The following is a 21393-nucleotide window of genomic DNA, read 5'->3' on the forward strand; positions in this document are numbered from 1 at the left end:
ATAAAATTTTGAATTCTCCACGTTATTATTATTATTATTATTATTATTTTCTTTTTGGTGTTTGTGTTTGTGTTTGATTGCTAAGGAAAGCAAGAAAAACTATAAGAATGCTCTAACATTTTTTTTTTTCTTTCTTTAAAATTGAGAAATCGATTTTATTTTTCAATTTAAGTGCTGACCTAGCTTTTTAAATATATATTAAATATTATTTTTGTTTTATTTTATTTGCCACATAAGCATCAAGTGTGTCAACTGTGTAATCCGTTAGCCACGTAAGCATTTTCCGTTAGTGAATTAATGGTAGAGATCAAATTGATTGCAAGTTGAAAATAATAAAGACCAAATTGATTGCTATCAAAATGTAAAGACCAAATTAATTGTGACATCAAAATATAAGGACCAAAATAGTGTTTTCGCCAAAAATAAACTGTACTTTTAATAGCCTTTTTCATTGATCATAAATAATTTTTTATTAATCTATTTTTTCAAATACTAAAAATTCGTTTTCGAAGCTGTCACAGAAAAAGGAAGCCATGTCCACAATTGCATGCAACAACCACACACTGCGACAAGATGTTTAGCAAAAAAACCTATTCCTAGCAAACTCACCGCCAACAACTATCATACAATTTTTTACCGCATACATGACAATATAAATATAAATAGTAAATAGGCTCTTCAAATTCTCATCAAAAGACGAGTTTTTAATTTTTTTTTTTTAAATAGTAAAATTGTTTTTCCATTTTTAAAATCTTAGGAGCATCTAAGGTACGTACATTCCTTTTATGATTCTCTTTGCTAATTATGTCACCATGGATGGTTATGGTTTTGCATAATCTATATATATAGAGAGATGCTACGTCTACAACATTTTTACAACAAATCATGGGTGATTAGTTATTATTGGTTCAAATTTAAAACTAACACTAAGATTACTTTTTTGCCTCAACAAAAACAACCAGTAACAACTTGCCACTTACGATTTGTTGTAAAAATGTTGTAGAAATATTGTAGACATAGCATTTCTCATATATATATATATAAAACCAAAACTTTTGAAGCTTCCACAATTTTCCACGTCAGCACAATATTAAAAAAATAATAATAATAAAACTTTTTTTAAAACCCAACCCGATGCTCTGCGTTCTCCCACTATCTTAGATACCCACTCCAGAAAGACCAAATACCCTTTCTTCTTTGCCGTTCTCTCTGCCTCTCTCAGTCGATGCTCTGCGTTCTCCCACTATTTTATTCTTCTTTTTATTTTAGGTTTTATACCCACTCCAAAGAGACCAAATACCCTTTCTTCTTTGCCGTTCTCTCTGCCTCTCTCAGTTGATGCTCTGCTGCCTCTCTCAGTTGATGCTCTGCGTTCTCCCACTCTTTTATTTTTCCTTTTATTTTAGGTTTTATACCCACTCCAGAGAGACCAAATACCCTTTCTTCTTTGCCGTTCTCTCTACCTCTCTCAGTTCTCAAAATCCCTAAATCATAGCCCATGGGCACTCTCTCACTCCTTTAGTGGCAAAAAGTGCCAGCCTCCAGCCACCGTCATATATCGCCAAAGCTAAGTGCAGGTATTTTTAAACAAGAAAATTGGTGTTGTATATGATTTAATTTTCGTTATCTTAGATTTAGGTACTTGGATTTGGTTTGATTTTCTTTAATTTAAGTATTTGGATAATTGGTTTTGATTAAGGTTGAACCCGTGCAAAATCAAAGATATCTGCTTCTTCTTCAACTCTCTCTCAGCCTCCATCTTTTCCCTGAAAAACACAAAACACGAACTGACCTCAGACCTCTAGGTTATTGGTGTTAAATACACAAGAAAATGAGGGGAAAGTTAAGAAGATTCTGTCGTGCGAGCCTTTTAAAAGGCGATTCTGACTTTGTTGCTGTCATGGTGGGTAACCCCTGAATCTGTCTTTATTAATCTTAATTTTCTTTTTCTTTTTTTTTTTTCTTTTCTTTTTTTTTTGGTTTTGCTTTGGGTTAGTAAATGAATTATGAATGAATATTGGCCTCAGTGTTGTTTCAATATGTCTCTCTTATTTTTTAGGTTTGATTTGTTCAAGTTTAGTTGAAGCTGCTAACTCTGTTAGTTGACCAAATTTGTTGATTTAATGATTTTAGCATCATCTTCTTAAATCGTTTTCTAGGGAGGGTTTATTACTTTTATTTTATTAGTTATTGAAGAATACCTTTGTTCATGTTAGACACACATTCACGCAATGTTTGAACCAATCTTAGATGCCCTAAAGTCTTTCTAGAGAGAAAATTGAATAACACCATTTACTTATCATTGGAGAGGATGTTGTTCCTGTGATACAACCTCATAATTATGAATAGCTACTTTTCATCTATAAGGGCAGGAAGAGAAGATGTGGAAATTTGTGGTGCTTACATGCCACAAAACCTGCATAAGTTTGCATACTCCTAATTTGGCTTTCAATATTGGTCATTGTCCCTAGCAGGCGATACAGCAAGACTTCATTTGCATCTCTCACACCCACATGAACCACATTGTGAGTGTCCTTTCTGTGTTTTACTTACTTTCTCTTTGTTTATATTACTCTTAGTATTGGAATTTTTTTGTATTCTTCATTGTGTGTGTAATAAATTACAGTGGTTAAATGTTAAATACTTAGTAACTATTTATATACATTTGTATTTTGTTTAAAGTTGTACTACAAGTTGAAGATTTTGGTTGGTGACTATGTTATTTGCTCCCCAAAGCATTTGTAAAAATGTCTAAACCAAACTTTCCATCACTTAGGAAGTACAAGGAAAAAAATCTAATAGAAAACTTTCCATCCTTTCTGAAAGTTATTTTGAATCTTAACTTCAATGAGAAGGCTTCACTGAATTTTTTCAGATAAGCTTTCACTTTAAGGAAAATATTTCCTATTAATATAGCAGTCCTACACTCCTATTGTTGAGTGCTCTGCTTATGGGGATATTTAGATTTGCTTAGGAATTTTGATTCATGGGAACTGTTTTTGTTAAGGTGGTACTGTCTTTGTTAGAAAAAGAGGAAAAGGAAGTTTATAAGAAGCCTAAATCTGAGATAAAGAAAGGGTATTTCTTTCTCCATTTTTACTTCCCAGAAATGCCAAAAATAACTGTTTCACTTGAACTTGGGACCTATATGGCTTGAATTGTTTAAGAACTTTGTATGTCTAAAGCAATTTGGTAATAATTTTCATTTTTTAATCCTACTTAGTTTCTGAAGATATTTTTTTCATCTATTCTTTGTTCGCCAATATCTATTTCTTTCAAATGGTAAATGTTTCAGTGACTCTACTTCTTTACACTATCAATGTTAAATTTGTTCTCTATATACAGGTGTTGAAGATATCATTGTGGCTGCTACTTCTAAAGATAACACCCTAAGGCTGTGGAAGGTAAAAGGCTATTTTTCTTCAAAATATATCGAATTCTTGTGGTAAAGAATTCCATCCATGTTTGAACCATACTTTCTAGAATAATAATAGTAACAATAAAGAAATGAATAGATATTTTGGAAATCCTATAACATTTTTAGCAGTTATAAATAAATTGTTAGGTTCTTTTGCCATCTTCCATTTTAATCCATTTAGATTTTTGTCATTTTGGGCGTGTTATTGATGGTTGAAATACGGGCCAATTTGTTTAGTCTATTAGCTGCTCATCCATTAAAACCCTTGGTATCCGTACCTCAGGAGGTACAAAAACAATGCAAGAGAGCTTGGTGAGCTTCAACTTTTAGAGTTGCTTCCTTTCTAATCGAGTCTAAAATCTTACCAATTGACTCTTCACAATTGATGCTAGGTTCGTTAATTCTGCTTCCAACAATCTCCCTCTATGTTCTTGATTTTTGGTTCTTTATTTTGTGATTTTTAATTATTTTTTTATTTCATTCCTTTTTCAATAAATATTAGGTTCTGTTTTTCAAAACATGGAAACAATAGCCTAAACTACTGGATGGGACTTTTGTGAATTTTGTCACTAAGGCACAAAATATATGAGAGCAAAATCTACATTAGGTTTGTAGCATATTAGTATTGACACAAATCCTTATTATGTTATATATTAAAGCAAGACCATTTAGCACATGAATATGGGAGTAAGATATATTGTATATGTACTATAGTTTTTGCCTTTGTCTGCAAAGTTTTACTAGGCAGGAACGTTATGATGGGGAGCTTTCGCTGTATAGCCAGAGAAGAACGAAGCAATCAAAGAGAAACTCTTTGGGATGCAGTGTAGATTCAACAACAATATGCTTGCACCTGTTTTCTCATATTTAGTATGATAATTTAAACAAAAGTCTTATGAAAATAGTTATTTATATTGATAAAATATAGTTAGTGAAGCTATCCTTGACCAATTTAATAAGATTTTGTTGAGTTGATTTGCAAAACTCTTCAAATATTATAAATTTTTGTTATAAGTGCATGTCGTATAATTTTACTTTTTGTTATTGTTTCTTTTAGACGTGATATGTAATATTTTGATTTGAAATTTTACCTTTTTTGTTGTGCAGGCAATAACCAATGTTTAAACATCATATTATTTTTCAAAATTTTGTCGGTAGACTAAGAAATATGAGACAAGATCACTAAATATACACACACACACACCCCTTGGCTCACCAACTCAAATCCTTTACATTCTAATGAATTATGTGTATTCCTTTGAATATTAGTGTTGTAATTAACCATTGTAATTAACCATTTGTGTGACTTATTCCTTAAAATCCATAGCGAAAATGTCCATTTATCTTAACTAAATTTCTCTCAACCCTCCAAAAACATTAATAGTGACATTCATTTTCTCACTAGATTGACCACTCCTTAATTGGAAAATTTTAGTATTTCTAAGAACTTTCCCGTGCATCGCACGGGTTAGCGACTAGTATATAATAAAACCAATCCTTGTATCAGAGGAGACAAAACATAACGGGAGAGAAAAGTTTTCACAAGTGGGCCATTTTCCTCTTCGAGAGCTCTTTGTGAATATAACATACTCTCTTCTGTAATTATATAATCTTATTCATCAAAAACGATCAACTAGGTTTTTACGCATAGGTGGGCGTTTATTCATACACTCGCCCACCTATGCGTAAAAACCTAGTTGATCATCACTTGGACGAAGAACCAATTCCAATTGATTCATACACTCGCCCACCTATGTGTAAAAACCAAGTTGATCGTCACTTGGACGAAGAACCAACTCCAATTGATGATTATGCTCCACAACAGGTATCAATTAGTTATATATATATATATATATATATATATATATATTTGGAAACTCTTGTTTTCAGTATGAATCTGTTTTCGAAAATCGTGGAAACAAAATTTTGTGCTTCTTGTTTTATCAATAAAACTATACTCTAATTGTGTAATTACGGGGAATTTTCTTTTGCATGGAATACAGCCAATGATGAATGTTTTTTTTTAGGGTATGGAATCTCCTTTTGTTTTGTTAAGTTTTTATCCAAGATTAATAAAAAAAAATAAAAAATAAAAAATAAAAAATAAAAAAAGAAGAAGGAAAGTTTCATGTTGAATCCTAAACATTAGGAAATGCATACTAGTTTCAATAGCAGCTTAATTTGTTGACTTTCATGGGAGGAGGAAGTTTGTCTACGAGTTAGGTTTGGGGCCAAAAAAAACTAGTTATTAAATTTAAACTTCATGTAGTGTGAAATTCTCGTTTCATATAAGATTTGATGCACTCTAATATGATCTCTTGTCATCACCTTAGAGCCAGATTTTTTTTTTTTTTTTTTCAACCTTAAGGCTTAAGTATTAGTACTTGAAACACCTTAAATCATTCTCTTACCAAAAATTGATTGTGTAATAATAGCCCAAAGTGTCTATGATCAACATATATTGGGCTTATAATGGTTTATATATACCTTCCAATAATAATGTGTGACTGCATGCAGGTGCATTTATCTTCAGTTGGCCAAGACAAAATGAGGATTACATGGATTACTAAAGCCTCAACCAAGCCAATAGTATATTTTTCAGAAACTGCTGGTGTATACCAGAGTTCCGTACTTGGGACTTCATCTTCGTACAAATACATGGCGTACAAGTCTGATGAAATTCATGAAGCAGTAATTTCTCCATTGAAACCTGATACACTTTACTTCTACCGTTGCGGCGAAAATTCCACCAAAGAGTACTTTTTAAAAACTCCCCCAGCTGAATTCCCAATTAAATTTGCTGTTTCAGGTATGTAAAAGCTAACTAAAGACATGTTACTACCAAGAGAATGTGACATTCATATATATATATATATATATATATATATTAATAAACATTAGGTTAAGTTAAATATTAGCATTGATACACCATGTTAAATATGCTAGTATAGATGCGGAAGCGAAAGTATAAAATATAAAACACAATAACACACGAGGGTTACGTGGTTCAGCCTAACGGCCTACATCCACGGAGGAAACCCTAAAGGGTTACATTAATAATATATTAGAGTGTAGTACAAATCCTGTGTTACAATGAATCATAACATGTGTATATATAGTAGACTAAACCCTAGACTAATAGACTTCTAGTACAAGTAGGAGACTTGGCTTGCACACAAAGTAGAATTAGGTTTGGGCCTATGCTAATGGGCTAATATATCTTTAACACCCTCTCTCAAACTCAAGATGGAAGCTTGATGAAATCTTGAGATTTGATAAGGTTGAGAAGATCCCTTGAATGAAGTTTGGCTCTGTGACAGTAGTTTGAGGAAGGCAATGGTCTTGCAGTGTTGATGCGACTTCTAACGATGGCTTGACTATACCAGAGAGTTTTGACGGCAGTAGTAGGAAGCCAAAGAAGATGAACGCAGCGAAGAAAAACACCGAGGAAGACAAAGATTGCTCTTAAATATACCGTAAGGACAGAAAACCATGGCCACAGGAAAGTGGCTCTGATACCAAGTTAAATATTAGCATTGATACACCATGTTAAATATGCTAGTATAGATGCGGAAGCGAAAGTATAAAATATAAAACACAATAACACACGAGGGTTACGTGGTTCAGCCTAACGGCCTACATCTACGGAGGAAACCCTAAAGGGTTACATTAATAATATATTAGAGTGTAGTACAAATCCTGTATTACAATGAATCATAACATGTGTATATATAGTAGACTAAACCCTAGACTAATAGACTTCTAGTATAAGTAGGAGACTTGGCTTGCACACAAAGTAGAATTAGGCTTGGGCCTATGCTAATGGGCTAATATATCTTTAACAGGTTATAATTAATGAGTAATTTATTTTGAGGACCATGTGTCTTTTCGGCATTATTGTAGGAAGTAGAATCTTAAGAGTAGAGTTTTAATTTAAAAAATTTTACTATATTAAGTTTTAACTAATTAAAACAGCTTTTAGCATTTTGAGTATTTGACAAATTGCATTAAACAAAGTTTTAAAATTGTGGAATTATAAAGGATAAATAGTGGATTGTAGAGTTTTTTTTTTTTAAGATTCAAATTTCAGTTTTTAGTTTTCAACTTTAAGGAACAATTTCTCTAAAAGAACTTTAACCTCCTTAAAACCATGTTAGACCCCTCCAAGATCAAAACCCTTATGGGATATTTATGGTTTATTATGATGTGCTCTTGATGTGATGCACATTATTATTATGTGACATTAAGGTTTTTGGTTTATTTTATTTTTCTAACATTACCATAATCTAAAATTACAAAATATATCACATTACCTTCCTAAACAATGTAACGTTGTATTCTTATAATTATGAGATTACACTAATGTAATATTATAATAATGTAATGTTACGTGTAATGGAACATCACAGGGAAATAAATGACCCCTCAGAGAGTTGAGACACTCATATGTTTTCCATATTTCATATTCATACCATTTTACTTAATTTTCAATGCATACATAATGCAGGTGATCTTGGACAGACAAAATGGACCAACTCAACCCTCCAACACATATCACAATCGAACTATGATATGCTGCTATTGCCAGGGGACTTAGCATATGCCGATTTCTTACAGTCTCTTTGGGACTCATTTGGGATGCTTGTGGAGCCACTGGCTAGCAAGAGGCCTTGGATGGTGACCCAAGGCAACCACGAAGTTGAGAAGTTCCCATTGTTTCACAAAGAACCCTTCACAGCCTATAATGCAAGATGGCGCATGCCGTTCGAAGAGAGTGGCTCAACCACAAACCTATACTATTCTTTCGATGTAGCTGGGGTACATGTTATCATGTTGGGTTCATACACAAACTTTGATTTTGAATCTCCACAGTATAAATGGTTAGAGGTAGACTTGCAGAAAGTTGATAGGAAGATAACTCCATGGACTGTAGTGCTTATTCATGCACCATGGTACAATTCCAATACTGCTCATCAAGGAGAGAAAGAGTCGGATGACATGAAGAAATCCATGGAAGCGTTAATTTTTCTAGCTGGCGTAGATATTGTTTTTGCTGGACATGTACATGCCTATGAGCGCTTTGTAAGTCCTACTTTACCCTACTTCATTGCCATCTGTTAAATTTAGTTTTGTTTGCTTGACTGACTATGCTATATGTACAACTCAGGAAAATTATTGGGTATTCTTAAAAAAAAAAAAAAATCTGCATCTAATAAAAACAAATCACTTAATAAGATTATGAAAAATCCACCGTGAATGTAAAAGGCAAAAAATACAATATATATTACCATACTTTAGAAGTATCTAATAATTACTTGTTTGTTTCAATAGAAAACTTTATATGAAGATAATTTTTTGCATTTTTCTGTATTTTGTAGTATTAGAAAAAATTGGATAAAAGGAAAACCAATTCTTAACTTTCCTTATTTAACTTAGCATGAGATAGAGTTGTTTTCGGTAAAAAAAATTCTAGAATACAATTCTATCATCTTAAATGAAGCTAAATACGGAAAATAGCTCTATCTAACACACTAAACTAAATAAGAAAAGTTAAAAAATAGTTTTTCAACTTATTTTTAGGACACTATCAAACGCAGGAAAATAGTTTTCCAACTTATTTTAAGATCACTTTCCTTAATTATTTAAGGTCGAAACAAATAGTAGTAGTAGAATTTTGTGTGTGTGACTAGCTAATATGTTTCCATTTGTCATTGTTGCTTCTCTCTCAGACTCGCGTTTACGATGGGAACCAGAACAATTGTGCTCCAGTTTATATCAACATTGAGGATGGTGGAAATCGTGACGGCCTTGACACCACGTAAGATAATTTATATCTTCTACATCATGGCTAACCTTGTGATCAACTTAATACCGTAAAATAATGCTTATATAGTACTTGTAGCAATAGGTAGTGAATGGTTTAGATTGAAGCTAACTAACATCTTTTTTATCGCTTGGTTTTAAATTAAGCAATAAAAAGACTTTATTCCAGTATATATTTTATTTTTATTAATGCATGTGCTACAATAAGTGAGCAGTGAGATTATAAACTTAGTTTTTCTTATAAAAGAGATTAAGAAATACTACTAAATTATACGATATTCGGTCCAAAAGACATCCAATAGGAATCATTTTTTCCATTTATTTGTCTCTACTCAATTAAAGCACTATTGCATTCGCTTTGGTTAGATAACATTGTTAATATGAATCATAAAATATGGATTCATTTAAAATGAAAATGATTTTGTATACCCATAGCAAGGACAAACACTATTGTTTCATTTAATTTAACTTCATGCATTCTTCATCTTACAGGTATCAAGATCCAAAGCCCAGTATATCCGTTTTTAGGGAGGCAAGCTTTGGGCATGGGGAACTCAACGTGGTTAACGCAACCAATGCGCTTTGGACATGGCACAGAAATCAAGATGATAAGCCAATTGTTAGTGACTCGGTTTGGTTGAGAAGCCATTCATCTAACCCCGTTTGCAATTTTTTTGGGAGTAAACGGCAGAATTAACCTCGTTTGCACTTGAAGTGTAAAACTAAAGCGTGAAAAAGTTGGGTTTCATTTACTTCAATAAAATAGAGTAAAAGAAATGCGCTTGAGATAGTAATAAGCTAATAGGCATTATAATGTAATAGTTATTCTTATAGTTTAACCATTCAGTAGGTATTGTAATGTAATAGTTATTTTTATGGTTTTATTATTATTTATTTATTTTTATTCTTTTGAGAAGAATAAATATTTTTTATTTTGGTTATGTTTTTTTTTTATAAGAAATAGTCATTTCTTATGAATAGTTATTTATTAGTAAGTGTAATAATATCTAATTTAATATATTTTTGTTCATCAAAAATTAATATATTTTCAAATAAACAAACTTTCCATTTACACGTAACCATTATAAAAATAAAAAATCATAAAAATAACTCATCTCTCTCTCAAATTTAAAAAAAATATATTATTTTTAAAGAAATATAATTGTTTAAGTAAAATATTTCCTAAAATAAATCTTAATTAAGCTTTATTTGAATATTACAACTCACAACCAAACTTATGAATAGACTTAATTATTCTATTGCAACATATTTTATTCGCAACAACAATGATTGTCCTATCATAATCCCAATTCAATATACCAAACAAGCCCTAATTGTTTACCAAGAAATAATCACTGTACTTGGAAACCTATTTCAGCTTCTTTAAATTATTTAGTGTTAAAAGTGCAATAAACAATAAATTTCTCATTCTTCTGTATTAAACTAGATTTTTTTTTTTTTTTTTTTTATTATTATGGGGATTACACTCCCCTTCCTTGAGGTTTGGAGGAATAATTTTCCACCCCAAACCTTATGAGGGAAAAAACACTCCCCTCTCTTGAGATTTGAAAAAAATAACACTTCCCCCTAGTTCTGTTTATATTAGTATCAGAGTATTCAATTTTTTTTATATAATTCCCTTTACCAAAGTTTAACCATGATTAGTAAAAGCATAACTAAAATTTTTAAAATAATAATGCAAAGTTTATCAAGCTCCAAAATATTTGCAATGACAAATCTCTCCACAGCCCGTTGAAAAACTAAAAAAATAAGAAAAAGTCATACTAAATATTTTTAAATACTCTTTAATTAAAATTTTAAATCTATTGATTTTGCTTTTGAAAGGGGGCATAACCTCCCCTTAAGCAAAAAATAGGTTAGTACACAACATTTTTAATATCAATTTAAAAGAATTTGATCAAATGGATGTAAACGGGAGAAAAATGATAATTTTCCCCTTCAAGTTTGGAGTGGAGTGTTATTTTTCAAAATCTCAAATGAGAGGAATGTACTAACCCTAGTTTATTAAAGAGGAGTAAGCCAGCAATTATAACAAAATATTTGGGTGTTAAAACGTAAATTATACTTTTATTTATGTTACTCCACTCATCAATTTTTACTGAATTAATATTTAAAAATTTTAACTACTGGGTCATAAGTTCTCATTAATATATTAAATTTCATGTTAATTAGATATTATTCATTATCTATTCAATAAATTTATGTTATATATAAATTTTTAAACTAAAAGAAAAAAAAAGGGACAAGACTAGACCGACGAAACTAAACATCTTTTCTTTTTCTTTTCTTTTTTTATAGAAACACATTTTTTATTGCTTGGTTTTGAATTAAATAATAAAAATACTTTATTATTTATGTTACACTACTCATCAATTTTTATTATATTAATATAAGTTATCATTAATACATTAAATTTTGTGTTTTTTTGTGATTTAAATTTTGTGTTAATAAGATATTATTTATTATTTAATCAATAAATTTATGTTATATGTAAAATTAATTTATAGATATGATATGGTGAAGGTAGAAATGAATCAACTCATTTACTTCTCCCATAAATTTTTATATATAAAAAAAATAAATAAATAAAAAATCATTTGAAAAAAGAAAAATAGATAGAGTTGGTGAGAGAGAGAGAGAGAGAGAGTTGGAGCTGGAATCCAAGCTCACTCTCCCAGATCATCACCACCGTATATGCCACGTCACCATCGGCCTCCGCCGCAGCCGGTGTTTGATTACCGGAGCTAGGGTTTTCTTCCAATCAGCAGAGCAACATTGGCCTTCAACTTTCGTACTCCTCGTGTACTTCTCTCTCTCTGCACTCTGCTATTTTGTTTGTTTCTTTTTTCTGATTTGGTTTTGTTTGTTCAGAGAGAAAATTACTTTATTAGGACTTGAATTCTAATGCAAATTATTACACATAAAGATGTTGAATTTCTCGAAGATTAAAATTGCATTAAGCATTTTGCCTTATAACGTAGAAATTAAATTTTTAGTCCCAATAAGTCAGTAAGTAAAAGTGTGTATAACACTGTGATTCCTAGCATTTAGTGTTAGAATCCTCTCTGTTTGGTTTTGTTTGTTCAGAGAGAAAATTACTTTACTAGGACTTGAATTCTAATGCAAATTATTACGCATAAAGAAGTTGATTTTCTCGAAGATTACAATTTTATTAAGCATTTTGCCTTATAACGTAAAAATCAAATTTAGTCCCAATAAGTCAATACATGATAGTGTGTATAACACTGTGACTCCTAGCATTTTAGTGTTAGAATCCTCTCTGTTTGAATTTTGAATCAGAGACGGACTATTTCAATCAAGGTGAGGATTTATGATTAATTTTAAAGTTAGCCCAACTCAAATCATGACCAGAGTTACGCACTTACACTATCTCTAATGTCGGTTCCTTTCGCTTATTTCTGCAAATTGTGAATTGAGAGAAACAAAACCCCCCACGAATGTAACCGGCTGGTGAGCTCATTGGTTTGGGGCGTGATGTAAACCCGGAGGTCCCATATTCAATCTACCACACTATGGGGTTTCCGGGCTGTCTCATGAGCAGGGAGTATAATAGTTTGGCCAAAGGCTGGGACACCACTTTCTTATATAAAACAAAAGGAGAGAGAGAAAGAAACGAAGATTTGGGAAATTGTTGTCAAACTAGGTCTTCTCCTTATTATTCTTCTCAAGTTCATTTGCCTATGTTTCTTTTTAATACATTCAATACATATAAAATGGATGCTTAACAGAAGCAAATGGGAAATATATTCACCGCCTGACCTCCATGTGTGAGGGTCTCTTAATAAGTAAGTGAATTTCTTTGAAATGCAGAAATAGAGGCACAACTGTAGTACATGGGAAGTATACAAAGGAAGAGTCGAAAAGGAAAAATACAAAGAAATTAACTTCTAAAACTCATACCGTCCAGAAAATCCAAGAAATAAAGGGAAGAAAATTGAGTTGCAATCAAGGTTCAGTCCACTCATAGAAGGTATAGGAACTTGAGTAGGCCATCAGTAACTCCCTCACCTCAAAAGTGTGTGAGTTCCTTTTTTTTTTTAAATGCACTACTTAGGTACAATGGAGCTACCATCCAAATCTGAGTCCCTATTAGATTAGAACATGCAGCACCAATCTGCAATTACTATACCGTCTTCTGAAATTATCAGTTGTCAAAACCTTTCCCATGCTATAGTTCATGTGAAGAAAGCGATGCACCTCTTTGGTGTATTGCTAATGTTGGACCTCAGTTGTATTTCTAAAAATCTTGTAATCTTTTTAGAGTTTCATCTTCTTCTTTTTAATCGATAGAGGCTCCGTTTTCTTTTTATTTAAAGGCATTTCAATTTGCTTTTGTTTATATGATTCTGCTGATAATCTTAGGTTCCTTTTTTTAAAAATATATATATGGGAAAATATTACATATTTATTTGCATTTCTAGTCAAAACAAAAATGTATAAGTTTAAATCTTTGCTTTGTGTGATCTAAGAGAGAGAGAGGGGGGTTAGTTATGCCTGATAAAAAAAATTTCTTTTGATGTCTAAGGTTTCAATTTCAAGAATAAAAAATTTTAGGATGAAAAGTAACCTTTTGTTCCCTGTGCAACCAAAGGGCTTAAAAATTTTAATTTATTTTTTCCAGAGTGTCATAATCTCAAACATATTACAACTTTTTTCAAAATACAGGTTAAACATTAGCATTACACAAGGAGGTGCATGGAGGAGTATTTGGAAAGTAAGACTGTAAGAGCTCCACCTAGAGTTTCTTTTTTCACATGAACTATAGCATGGGAAAAGTTTTGACAGCTGATAATTTGAGAAACGAGGTATAGTAATTGCGGATTGGTGCTGCATTTTCTAATCTAATGGGGATTTAGTTTTCTTAATATTTGGGGTGTTGGGTAATGCCAAAATCAATGATTGCTCTTGGAAAGGTAGTTTTAGCAAATGTAATTCTGGAGAGATTTGGATGGTAGCTCCATTGTCCATAAGTAGTGCATTTGGGAAAAGGAACTTATGCACTTTTGATGGGAGGAAGGGGAGTTACCAAAGGCTGACATAAGTTGAGTTCCTATTTCTAAAGACCTTATATGACTGGACCTTGATTACTACTCAATTTTCTTCCCTTTGTTTCTTGGAATTTCTAGACGGTATGAATTTTAGAAGTTAATTTCTTTGTATTTTTCCTTTTTGACTATGTCTTTGTATACTTCCTGTGTATTTTTCCGCATTTCAATGAAATTTGCTCACGTATTAAAAAGCCATCACACAAGGAGTGAATTTATTTCCCTTTTGCTTCTGTTAAGTGTCCAGCTTATATGTATTGAATGGATTTTATTTTACCGAAGTAGACTCTGGTTTCTTTTCCTTATAGGCTTACTCAATTATGATGGGATTTTGGAGGCAAGCATTTTGCACATACATAGGTAAATACACTTGAAGATTACTCCTGTCACCATGCTGAAAGCAACTTTGGAGGCTTATATTTGTGTTTGTGGGTCCAATGGAGAATGCCCCTGTGGGAGTATGAGTTTCAGTCTTCATGCTGCAAAATGGGTGGAGATCATTTTTTTTTTTGGGTCAAAACTCCACTCTTTCGAACTTAGTAGATAGTATTCCAAAATAGCCACCTTGTGTACTTCTATACGGAATATAAGAGCAACAGAAATTGTCAATTTGGCAGAATGGGGAAGACAAAGGGTTCATGATAAGTTGTTTTAGGTGTATTGATTCTAAAGTAAGCAGGAGCTTTTGAAGGGTATCCTGAAGAGACTATAAGTGTTCCTTTGTTTTAGGGAAACACCAGTAACTTCACCAAACCTTCTGGGTCATCTTTTGACAGCAAAACTTGGTAGTCTCATAGGATTTTTCTTTTCTATCTGTTTATCACATTGAGGCATTCGATAGGTCTAGTGAACTACTGATTGAGGGAGATCATGGTAGGCTTGCAGCTTTTCACATTGAATCCAAACTGTTTGAGGTTGTGATGGATGAAAGGGTAATGTTTTCACATTAAGGATCTATGAGGGGGAAATACTATCTATGTTCTGCATTCATGGGACATGATAGTGCAAGGTAGCTCTTGGCCATATTGGTTGAGCTCTTCACGCAAATTGGTCCAAGGACTATATAAGGACTAACAGAGAGGCAGACAAAGTCTTCAGGGCCCAAAGATGCACCAATACCTTTGGAAAATAATTGAATTTAACTGAGTGCAGAGGTGGTGGTTGAAAAAGGACGGTCATCATCCTGGAAGGCAATATAGGGAGTTGAAGAATTTAATCTACTCAATGAATTATGAGGAAAATCAAGGTTTGAATCCCCCCTCCCCTATAGTTGTGACCATCAAATTTAAAAATAAATAAATAAAATTGTCCGAATGATAAGTTGAAACAGTGAAGGGTAAGAATTCTAATGAGTTGGAAGGTGGATGTTGTCTGTTTGCAAGGAACTAACAGGGAAACTGTCCTAAGTATCAGGGGAAATCAGTTTGTTGATTGGCTCCATTGGGGCTTCAGGAGGCATATGGATGTTGTGGGACACAAGGATAGTTGTTAAGATTGATGAATTCGTTGGTGAGTATTCTATCTCTTGTTGATTCAAAAATGTAGTTAATGGCTTTTCTTGGGTATTCTTTGAAATTGAGTCAATGGCCCAAATGTAGACAAAGACAATCTGATTGTAGGAATTAGTTGGGGGGCCCTTGGTATATAGGAGGTGATTTCAACGTTACCAGATTCCAAAGTGCAAGAGATTCCTCAACTATGTGGGAGTTCTCAAATTTTATTTTTAGCTTGGTCTGGTGGATTTTCCACTAGAAGGGGGTCATTCACTTAGTTAAGCAAACGAGCTATCAACTTCATGGAGGAGGAGGGATTTTTATTGTTTGAAGAGAGAAATAATAAAGTAGCATTGGAAAAGATCATACTTATGGAAGAAACCTGTTAGAGGCAAAAGTCTTGGACAGTTTGGCTACAAGATAATTGTCTACAAGAAGGGGATCGCAGGACAAGTTTCTATCACCAAATGGCTAACTCATACAAAGGAAATTATCATATTGGACAGCCGAAATTTGAAGAAAAATATTAAGTAGACTATAATAGCCGCCTTCCCTACTTCTTTTTAGAATATGAGAGATTCTCACTAAGAAAGATAGCCCTCACTAAGGGATATGGAATCCTTCTTTGAGCTTTATTTTTATTTTATTAATATAATGTACTATTTCCTTGGGTTAATTATGGGATGCAAATATCAAAAATTCAGTGTGAAAGTTGAATGAGATGCTAAGAGCTTTTATAGCTCAACTGACACATTCTGGTGTTTTCAATGGAGACATCTAGCATTCAAATCCCCCCTATTTCATTATAACTATTGAATTATCAAATTGAAAAAGATTATTTTTAACCAACCGAGTTTGAGTTGGATTGGTACCTCGCCAAGTCTTAAGGCTTGGGGGTGGAGTTTGAGTGCTGCAGGGTGCAGCTTAGATTACAATATAATATAAACTTTCTGACCATTTCTTAAAGCTTGGTTACTTTGGCGTAATATCTTGTGAAAAGCAAGATTCATTGTGCTTTCACACCCATTTTTCTTCCATTGATTCCCCTGAAGTTCTTTTTGGTCATGATTCCCCAAGACTTTAATGTAATTTGAGTTTGGATTGCTCTTGCTAGACAAGTGTTGCCCATAGCAAATACTTTTCTGCTGCAGCTTTTTTGTTCTTTTATATTTTCCCCCTGAATATTCTTTATTATTAGCCAAAAGAATGGTGCCATGAGATAATCAAATGTAAATGAAAGCTAATCGATATCACAATTTAGCGTAATTTGTGCAGCATTATTTTTTTGTTCAGCTGTATTAGGACTTTTCTCCCTCCTCTTTGTCTTTGGTTGGGACATTAGGATCTTTTTAATCTCAGTAATTTCAGAATTCCCCCTTTCATATTTTACTGATTCCATTACCATATCTGGTTTTATCCATATGGTCTCAAGGATGATTTGCAACTGGATATACTGGACAATGTGAAAAATATGATAGCTGTGGAAGAAGTTGGATTTGATGTCCCCCAAAAATGAGTCAACAAGATTTCAACCACAGATCATCTCCTTGACATTCCTCGCAACCCATCCACAGGCCAAAAATGAGATTCTCTTTTTTGCAAAGTGAAATTTTGTAGACAAACATCGTTATGTTCTTGCCTATCAATGTGGCGTACATTGATAGTTTGTAATAATTATCCATGGGCCATTAAAGACATCTTTGCCACAATTTATGCCTCCTAAAACCCGAGCCTTATGCTTTGTAATCATAATGATGTTCTTAAAAGTCAAATATGGTGATCTTCTTGTTTTATGAAACTGTAGTTTTGATGTGGACTGGAGTACCTCAAATGAGTGTAGTGAAGAAATCTTGGTTTCTTTAATCTTTATGGAACGTGTGGATGAGGTACACAGCGGTGGGGTGGTCCCTTGTGGATTGTCTTAGAAGTTAGAAGTATATTGAAAGTTTTAGCCTTGGAATAAAAAGGAGATAAAGCATCATTTTGTTTTGTATTTTTCCCTAATTTAAACTTAATGATAATTCGTTATCACAATGAAATGAAAGTATGGTCTTATGTGGAAACTGTTGTGCCCAAGAATATCATGCTGCCACAGAGACTAGATTGTTACTGTAGAGTGTAGACTATAGAGTTAGAGTTAGGATGCACAGTATGGATACGATATGGTAACACGAACAATTTTTGAAAAATTATAACATGATATGACAAATAGGACACTGTTACTATACGGGTACAAGAGTACTACACAGGTATAACATTTCAAATAAAGTGCTTGTAAAAAAGATTAACCAAATTAGATTACAAATTCAACGGAATACAATTTTGAGATAGCAAATTACTATTTTTCACTTTAGATATGTCAAGCTTACCCAATAAAGAATGGATTAGGTTGCTGGCTGTTAACCAAAGATTTTCAACAAGCATGATGGAATAACAACTTTTCCGTGGGTAAAGCTCACAAGGATATGACTCCACTCTATAGTCCATCCACAGTGCAAAATAGATGATTGGAAATTTGGAATTTGGAAGCACTAAGGATGTATCAGTTCAACAATGGCATTGATGATTATGATCTCTATGTCTTACCCGTGCACAAAGTAAAGCCACTCAACACTCGTATTAAGGTGACCATGGCCGCAACTATGTCATTAATTTCATTCAAATAGTCAACTGCTGTAGACATTAAAATCTGATTTCTCTTTTATTTTAGGTAACCTTTTAGCATTAGTGGTAATACTTCAACACCAAATCTCTTTTTTGAGAAACATCCTTGGGGCCCAGCTCAGATTACAGGATGGGAGCAGTTGAGACTAGAGATAAGTATTCAATCTGGATCTTTGAAAAATGAAAGAACAAAATCAAAGCTTTGGACAAAACTTAGTAAAATTATATAGGTTTTTTTTCTTTTTTTAAGAAATTACACTTTACTATACTAAAAAAATATACCCTCTTCTTTTTTTTTTTTTTTTTTGAGAGTCAACTAAAAAACTATACCTCATGTTATATTTTGTACCTTAAACTTTTCGAATGCACATTTTACACCCTAAACTATGACCCTTATTACAATTTGCATTCCAACGTTAAGGTTACTATTAACTTGGACGGAAATTAGATATTTAGGATCTAAAGTGTAATCAAGATTATGGTTTAGAATGGTAAAATGTAATTACTCCTCTGTTTTTAAAAGATTGAGAAGATGTACAATTAGGTCTTTCATGTGGTGTCATATTTTTTCATTCACATTAACAACAAACTTAATATCAAGATGCAAAGTGTGTAACAAAAATTATACTTCATAGTGCAAAATGTAATCAGAGATATAATTTAAGGTGATAAAGTGTAATTATTCCCTCCCTCCCCACCTTTTTTTTTTTTTAGGACAAAACTTTTAGGTACCATATCTTGGTTTGTCAATAATTGAATCCAACTACGTTGTTAATACAAAGACATGATAAGAAAACACTCTTTAAAATGTAATTAAACGAGGATGAAAAAAGAAAAAGCCATTAATATCTAGTTGTGATCATTCCCTCCATGACCCTCCCAAGCAAAGCATTGATCCTAAAGAAAATCTCAAGAAGTTATGACTCAAGCCGTATGAACACAAAGACAACGCGTTCAAGTTGGGTTCCATGAGTACTTTCTCCTTTTTTTTTCTTTTTTTTTTTTTCCAACTTGTGGTCCCTTAAAGTCAACATTACTAATGGTAACTGATGAGTGATCAAAGGCCTAAGATCAAAAACCCCCTCTTAGTTCACGTGTAGGATTCAAATATTCAATGCACTTGCTAACCCATAATAATTGTAAAAAAAATTCATCATTAGCCATGCAGGGATTGGTATTATGTGAAATCATTAAAATGACTTCAGAACAAAAAAAAAAGGGGGGGTGGTAGAGACTTAAAGGCTCTCACAATAATATTGATGACCTCATGCCCATGGCCTGGTTTTAAAAACATAACCTAACTCATTACCTGTGGGTCACGTAAACTACAAACCCTGCCAATCAGATCACTACATGAAATGGATAAAATCATAGAACTTAAAAAGTTAGGGATTTTTTTTCTGTGCTTTTGTTCGATTTTATAGAGAATAGAAATCTTTTAAAACTTCACGTGTATGTTGCATCATGCTGTCCAATCATAATACACGGGTCAACCACTTAGCTCCCCCCACGGGTGAGGTAATCATCTCTCCCTCTCTCTCCTCTCTCTCTCACACACATTTTCTTTGGGTAAAAAATTGAAGGGTCATTACCACACTGCATAATTGTAAAATTGTAATTATAGGCAATGTGGAAGATGATGATGATGATGATGATAAATATTCATGAATGCCTCTGTTATCCGTGGCCATGCAAATCTTTTGAGCACTGCCAAACACATTTATGAAAATAAACCACCCCTTTACCCACCATTAAATCATAACCCCAAAATCATTTCATTTCATTTTTTTTTCTTTTTGTTTTTTAATAACTTTTTTGAAATTAAAGGACGGTTTAAATTGCTGCACAAAAAAGAGAAATGCTTTTTATTTAAGAGGGGTTTGAAGGATTACAAGGGGAAGGAACCATTATTATTTGGGTGCCATCATTGGCTGTGTTCAGAGAAGATTTATAACCCTGGATATTCATTAACAGTTTTGAGCCAAAAATTTATTTACTTCCCTGTTGCACGTTTTGACAGACCCCTTTTGCCCCCCTATACTTTGACTGTATCGTAGTTTGAATGACGGATGGGCTGACCTGGAAAAATGTTGCTAATTGATGTGTGACAGAACTGAATGAGATGATCAAGCTAAGAGTATAGGTTGTGGCGTAGAGCCTTCTATGAGCCAGAAATAATGAAATGTGGTTTAGACTTTAAATTCAATGCAAGTACTCATAATAGTTGTTTAAAACTTTAAATCAAGATGTACTTGGACAACGATATTTGTAGATACTTCAATTTAATATAGAAATTCTTGTCAACTTCGACAGTGTGGTAATGTGACAAAAGTCACACAACCATAGCAAGTAATGTAGAATGACCCCTTTTAAATGTAACTAACAATCTTTTTGGCCTCTCAAAAAAAAAAAAAAACAATCTTTTTGGAAACCATAATTCATTCCGTATGGTTTTGTTCTATTACAAATTAGTGTATGAGAAAAGTTATAGAATGCCCTAAAAACATTTGTTAATGAATCATTTTAAGAAAGTTTTAATGAAAAAAATATATATATATTTTAACAGTTTTTTTAATTTTTCATAAAAGTGATATAAAAAATTTCTTTAAATTGTTTATTAATTATTGCCCTAAAGACACTCGTTAACATGACCTTTAATTTATTAACTCATTATTAGGGTTGTCTTATATGCTTAATCTAGACCTAAACTGCTCACATCAGGTGGCAGAAGAAGCCAAAAGCCACAAACTACAGGTCGAGTCGTTTCCAGTTTGGGTGGACAATGGTTGGATTCATTCGAAATTGATGAAGGAGCGGTCGTGAGGCAAGTCACGGGATTTAGTCAAGATCTCGTCGGATCTAAGACTAAGAGAGAGAGAGAGAGGACGACAGTTGAGGGAGAATTGTG

The 21393-nt window shown here is 32.7% G+C and overlaps 1 protein-coding gene and 2 long non-coding RNA genes across 7 annotated transcripts; all 3 read left to right on the forward strand.

Annotated features, from left to right (window-relative positions):
- Positions 1 to 1147: 1147 nt before the first annotated feature.
- Positions 1148 to 4434, forward strand: LOC126692108 (uncharacterized). 5 transcript variants are annotated; one of them, XR_007644943.1, is made up of 5 exons: positions 1148 to 1577; positions 1700 to 1903; positions 2475 to 2525; positions 3346 to 3404; positions 4154 to 4434. It is a non-coding gene; the product is annotated as an uncharacterized LOC126692108 (long non-coding RNA). The 5 variants fall into 5 exon arrangements; XR_007644940.1 differs by having other exon boundaries at positions 4163 to 4434; XR_007644941.1 differs by having other exon boundaries at positions 1148 to 1269; positions 1407 to 1577; positions 3346 to 4434.
- Positions 4435 to 5938: 1504 nt separating this feature from the next.
- LOC126690986 (probable purple acid phosphatase 20) lies at positions 5939 to 9938 on the forward strand. The gene is made up of 4 exons (XM_050386075.1): positions 5939 to 6227; positions 7926 to 8500; positions 9148 to 9236; positions 9734 to 9938. The coding sequence occupies exons 1-4, from the start codon at positions 5966 to 5968 to the stop codon at positions 9936 to 9938; spliced, it is 1131 nt and encodes a 376-aa protein (XP_050242032.1). The 5' UTR covers positions 5939 to 5965.
- A 1936-nt stretch (positions 9939 to 11874) lies between these two features.
- On the forward strand, positions 11875 to 17619 carry LOC126692109 (uncharacterized). The gene is made up of 2 exons (XR_007644944.1): positions 11875 to 12064; positions 17254 to 17619. It is a non-coding gene; the product is annotated as an uncharacterized LOC126692109 (long non-coding RNA).
- The last annotated feature ends 3774 nt before the right edge of the window (positions 17620 to 21393 follow it).

This window comes from Quercus robur, chromosome 7 (genome assembly GCF_932294415.1).
Source record: "Quercus robur chromosome 7, dhQueRobu3.1, whole genome shotgun sequence".
NCBI classification, from domain to species: Eukaryota; Viridiplantae; Streptophyta; class Magnoliopsida; order Fagales; family Fagaceae; genus Quercus; species Quercus robur.